The following is a 5,681-nucleotide window of genomic DNA, read 5'->3' on the forward strand; positions in this document are numbered from 1 at the left end:
AAAAAAAAAGAAAAGAAAGAATGACAGCGAAAGCCACACATGTAAAATGAGAAGAACTTATCAGAGCAGACTTGTACTGCGCTAATGAAAACAAGTAAATAAATCAACCACTCAAAAGAAGTCCTTCAGGTAGAAGAAAAAGGACATCAGAAGAAGAGCTAAGTCCTTTCAAAAGCAGAGTCAGAGGGTGTGAAAGAGGGCGGCTGAAACAGTATCTTCTGGACCTGAGGCGACTGTTAAACCGAGGACTCACTGGACCTGTGATTGCCCTGCACAGACTTGCACAAGACTGGGACTAGCAATGCTTTCTCAAGAGTGGAAGAGGTGCTCATGGGGTGCTTCCTGGGCAGCTATGTGACACCAATGGTTACTGACAGTAATTTTCTTCTGTGCTGTACCCCCTGGTACATTGCTCATGCATTAAAAAACAAAAAGCAAAAACCACCCAATCTATACTCATTAAGCAACCACAATTAAACTCAGCAGGTCTCTCGCACATCAGAAGACATCAAAGTTGGAGTAAACTAGTTCCAAAGAACAGGTGGGGATGAGAGAGAACAACGGGGGTTAGAAGTGACCAAAATTCCTTACATATCTGTACATAACTATTAAAGACCGAAAAACCAGAACTGGAAATGATAATTTTGTGACTATACAAACTTTTTCTTCTTTCTATCCACATTGACTTTAAAAAAAAAAGGATCATTTGAAGGACAAGAATTAACAATGTATCATGGGATTTAAAATATATGTAGAGGGCTGGAGAGATGACTCAGGGGTTAAGAACACTGACTGCTTTTCCAGGTTGTGAGTTCAATTCCCAGGAACTACACAGTGGCTCACGACCACCTGTAATGGGATCTGTGCCTTCTTCTGGTGTGTCTGAAGATAGCTACAGTGTACTCATATAAATAAATAAGTCTATATCTATACACATGTATATATATATATGTATATCTATACACGTGTATATATATGCATATCTATACACATGTATGTATATCTATACACACACATACATACACACACACATATATATATATATATATCAGTCAGGCAGTGGTGGGACACATCTTTAATCCCAGTACTCTGAGAGGCAGAGGCAGATCTCTGAGTTCAAGGCCAGCCTGGTCTACAGAGTGAGTTCCAGGACAGCCAGTGCTATAAAGAGAAACCCTGTCTCAAGAAAGAAGGGAGGGGGCATGAAGCAGGGCCTCTTATTATGAGGAGTTATTTCTTCCATCCAAGTACCAGCTGGGCTGGACTCTTCCTTAGCTTCCAACATCAGGTGCATTCAGGGTGGTATGGTGTAGAGATGGCCTTTCAGTAGCTGCCTGCTAGTGACACACGCCCTTAATCCCAGCATTTGGGAGGGAGAGGCAGGCAGATTTCTGAGTTTGAGGACAACCTGGTCAATAGAGTAAGTTCCGGGACAGCCATACAGCCATACAGCCATACATACATACATACATACATACATACATACACGCATGCATACATACATACATACACGCATGCATACATACATACATATATGCATGCATACATACATACATACATGCATGCATGCATGCATACACACACTCTATTGGGAGGGGGAGGTCTTTTAGTGATTGATTACTGCCCATCTGTTCTTCAGCTCAAACACAGACAGTATAGAACTCAGCTGTGTCATTTCCTCACCTCCCAGTGATGACCTGTATGACACACTGCAGAAGCCAACAATCAATCGATCAATCGAGATTGGCCAGTGTGGCAGAAACAAAAGAAGGAGCTAAAAACAATGGAGGTGACATCAGCCTGGGAAGCCAGGGGAGTTACAGGGGGATTAGCTGATGAAGGCACGCTAACACACTGGAGAGATTACAGGCACATAGTCAGAAGCCACTAGTAAGTGTGACTTCTCAGTACAAACATGGAAAATGGTTAAACTGAAGGTTGGAGATGTTTAAGAAGTGACAACCATAGCAAGCTGCACTTTAAAGAGATTCTTGGGACCATATCTTTTGGCTAGGATATCGTGGCTAGGTCTCACGATATAGCTTTGGCTAGTCTGAAAGTCACAGAGATCCACCTGCCTCTGCCTCCAGAGTGCTGGGATTATTCTGCATTTAATTGACAAATAACTGTATGTCCACTGAGTACACTTTTGATGGTATTTTTATATACCATGCAATGATCAAATCAGACTAATTAACATTATCTCCTTCCATATTTAACCATTCCTTTGTGGTAATGATACATAAAATATCATTAAGCCAGGCCTGGTGTTCTAGCCTGTAATCTGAGCTACTCGGGTGGCTGAGGCAGGAGGATCTTTAAGTTCAAGGGCAGCCTGGGCTACAGAGTGAGAAGGCTGGACTCCATAAAAAGGATTTCTTCTTCTTGTTGTTGTTCTGTTGCTTTGTTTTTAAAGATATATCTAGAGAGTAGAGAACTTGCTGATCATGCACAAAGCTCTGGGTTCAATTCTCAGTACAGACCCAAAACCAACCAAAAAAAGTCTTTTAGCTACTTACTTTATTTTTATTACATTTATTCATTCAGCGTGTGTGTGTGTGTGTGTGTGTGTGTGTGTGTGTGTGTGTGTGTGTACCACAGCACCCACATGGAGGTCAGAGCTTCCAGGAGTCTGCCCTCTCCACCATGTAGGTCCTGGGAACTGAATTCCCACCCTTACTCTTGGCAGCAAGTGCTTCCATACATCATAGTATTATTAACCATAGTCAGTGTGATGGGAAACAGACACCCACCCTTTATCCTTCCTATCTAATTGAAAGTTTGCACCCTTTCAACTCCTACTTTTATTTATTTATTTATTTATTTATTTATTTATTTATTTTTGGTTCTTTTTTTTTCGGAGCTGGGGACCGAACCCAGGGCCTTGCGCTTCCTAGGTAAGCGCTCTACCACTGAGCTAAATCCCCAGCCCCAACTCCTACTTTTATTAACTCTGTGAATCTCACATGTATTTGGGATAGGGGCACACTCACCCCTATCCCCAAGTCCCCCCAGATGACACTTGGCAAAACAAAAAAAACCCAAAAAAACAAACAAACAAACAAAAAAGACACTTGGCCAACCCCTTCCCACTAATGCTGCCCTGGTGTGGTTTTAGTATTGCTTTTTAAAAAAAAAATATATATATGTAAATAGAAGTAAAATAATTTTTACTATTTCAACAACAACAAAACCACCAAATGTAAGGAGGCATGGCTAATTTTCCCCACCGATGATCAGTTTATTTTGCACAGTATTAGCTCACAAGCATCGCTAGGTCCTGTGCAGTGCCAGGACCTACCTGTAACAGTTACGATGTTCTGATATCCTGCATATCAGAGAAAGGCAGACATATTTAACCAGCTAATACTTTACTAAATAATTCATTTGCGTGTATATGTGTGGGCCATGGTGCTTGTGCAGAGGTCAGAGGGCAACTCGTGGAAGTCAGTAACCTCCTCCTTCTGTCATTCCTGTTGTGAGAATTGAAGTTAAGGCATCAGGCTTGGTGGCAGGTGCTTTATCCACTGAGCCTCCTGGCCAGTTCTCAGCTAATGCTGTACAACAGTCTGTTGTTCAATTTGGGTTTATAGAACAACTTTCAGAAAACAGCCATTAATTCTGGCATTAAAAAACAAACAAACAAACAAAAAAAAACACCAAAACCAAAGATGAACTAGCCATAGTAGAAAAATATTCCACACACTTGGTGCTGGAGAGGCAGCTTGGAGCATAAAAATGTAAGAGAGCTCGTGCGTCTCCTGCAGAGGGAATGAGTTTGGGTCTCACCACTCACACTGGGTGGCTCATGCTCCAGTTCCAGGAGATCTGACACTTCTAGCCTCCACTCACATGCACACACCCCCTCCTGCCTCCCAACACACAGATAGAATTAAAAGTACAACAAACCTTTAAAAACCTTTCATGTTCTCTCATGGAAGGCAATCCGATTATAAATACAGCAGTACACTGTTCACTTCTCTCTTAAGTATAGGAAGTCTTTTTCTAGGAACATACTCCATTGCTTTCCCAGCACAGAGCGTCCTAACATTTCAGTCATGCCACAATAATCTGTTGCCCAAACAGAGAACTGGTGTAGTGTTCGCCTAATGCAAATTTACTCAAAAAGAGGTTCAATAACCAGAAATCCATGGAAGGAGAAACAGAGGCCAAGGTCCTGACCTTTGTACCGAGTAGGTGCTGATTGATTTTTTTTTTTTTTTAATAATTCTTCCTTCCAGAAAGCTTCCTGGTGGCAGACGGGCTGGAAGCAATGGTGAAATGCAAGGTGCAGTGACAACTTGTTTTCTTTGGCAAGGTACCACTGCTAAGATAAAGCTGATCATTCCTCCATGTATTCATTTCCTATGGTGGCTCAGCATGGGATCCTGGGGCCATTATCATTGTCTCATTTGCCCCTTTAAAAATCTACTTGTCAGGGCTGGAGAGATGGGTCAGCAGTTAAGAACTCTGACTCCAGGTCCTGAGTTCAATTCCCAGCAACCACATGGTGGCTCACAACCATCTGTGATGGGATCTGATACTGTCTTCTGGTGTGTTCTGAAGACAGCTATAGTGCACTCATATACATAAAATAAAATTAAAAATATCTTTTAAAAAATCTACTTGTCAAAGCTCTTTGCACAATACAACAGTCATGTTGGAAATACTTTTTCAAATATGCCTTTGAACTTTGCAACACACACCCCCCCCACCCCGTCCCCCTGCCTCCCTTCGAGACAGGGTTTCTCTGTGAGCCTTGACTGACCTGGAACTCACAGAGATCCACCTGTCTCCACCTCTTGAGTGCTGGAATTAAAGTCATGTGTTACCACCACCCCGGTAAACTTTGCTTTGGGTTTAAGAGTAAACTCAAAGAAGATGTACATTCCCACATATCTAAATATTAAATGTAACTCTTTTCTTCTTGATGACTTCCTTCTTTGTATGTGTGTTTGCGTGATCATTCTAAGTTTAATAACTTTTCCCTTTTCCTGCTTCAGCACAGGGGAGGTGAGAAGAAAATGTGATCAGAACATCTCAACAGTTTGACAACCTTTTGTTAAACGATGCCTAATCTGGAATTAGGAACTGGTTCAAATGGATTAACAAAGACAAAATTCATTCCACAGCCACGTTTTCACAGGTCTGATTATTTCCTACTTGGGGCGCAGTAATCTTTGGCTCTAGGTACTATCTGGCTCATCTACGAACATTTCTTGGCTATTAGGAACAAACCTCTTTTGTTTCCTCTCACTGCTCAGCTCTGCAGCCCATAGCTTTGCAACCTCTTCCCGGTCCTCTAGTACTCCCCTCTATCTCTCACTCCCTGTCTCTGAACCCAGTTTACTCGAGCTAGACCTCTGCGGACACTACTAGCTCTGGGTGCCCAGCTCCAGAGGCCTGCTCACGTACCCAGGTGCAGGAGCTCCCGGGAGATGGCTTTTCCAATGCCTGTGGCCCCGCCGGTGACCACCGCCACTTGGTTCTGCAGCAACCCGGCCGCTAGGTAGCTCTGACCACTCTTCCAAGAGCCCATCGCAGCAGAGAGTCTGTCCTTCAGGTCTCGCTAAAGTCAGACCTTGGCTTCCTTAGAAGTAGCAGAGCGCTAGCAGTCTGCGGCCACGTGACTATACAGACCCAGCCCCTAAATCTGCCTGGTCCCGCCTCAGGCCCCGCCC

General features: G+C 43.1%; 1 protein-coding gene across 2 annotated transcripts in view; it reads right to left on the minus strand.

Annotated features, from left to right (window-relative positions):
* Nucleotides 1–5,637, minus strand: part of Pecr (peroxisomal trans-2-enoyl-CoA reductase) — a 28,640-nt gene extending 23,003 nt beyond the window's left edge. Inside the window, exon 1 of one of the 2 annotated variants that reach the window (NM_133299.2) lies at nucleotides 5,416–5,634. In NM_133299.2, coding sequence (NP_579833.1) covers nucleotides 5,416–5,539 — 124 coding nt within the window. In that variant the 5' untranslated portion in view covers nucleotides 5,540–5,634. Of the gene's footprint in view, nucleotides 1–5,415 lie in introns of both variants that reach the window. The other variant, XM_063266531.1, reaches the window with a different exon arrangement.
* Nucleotides 5,638–5,681: the final 44 nt, after the last annotated feature.

This window comes from Rattus norvegicus, chromosome 9 (genome assembly GCF_036323735.1).
Source record: "Rattus norvegicus strain BN/NHsdMcwi chromosome 9, GRCr8, whole genome shotgun sequence".
NCBI classification, from domain to species: Eukaryota; Metazoa; Chordata; class Mammalia; order Rodentia; family Muridae; genus Rattus; species Rattus norvegicus.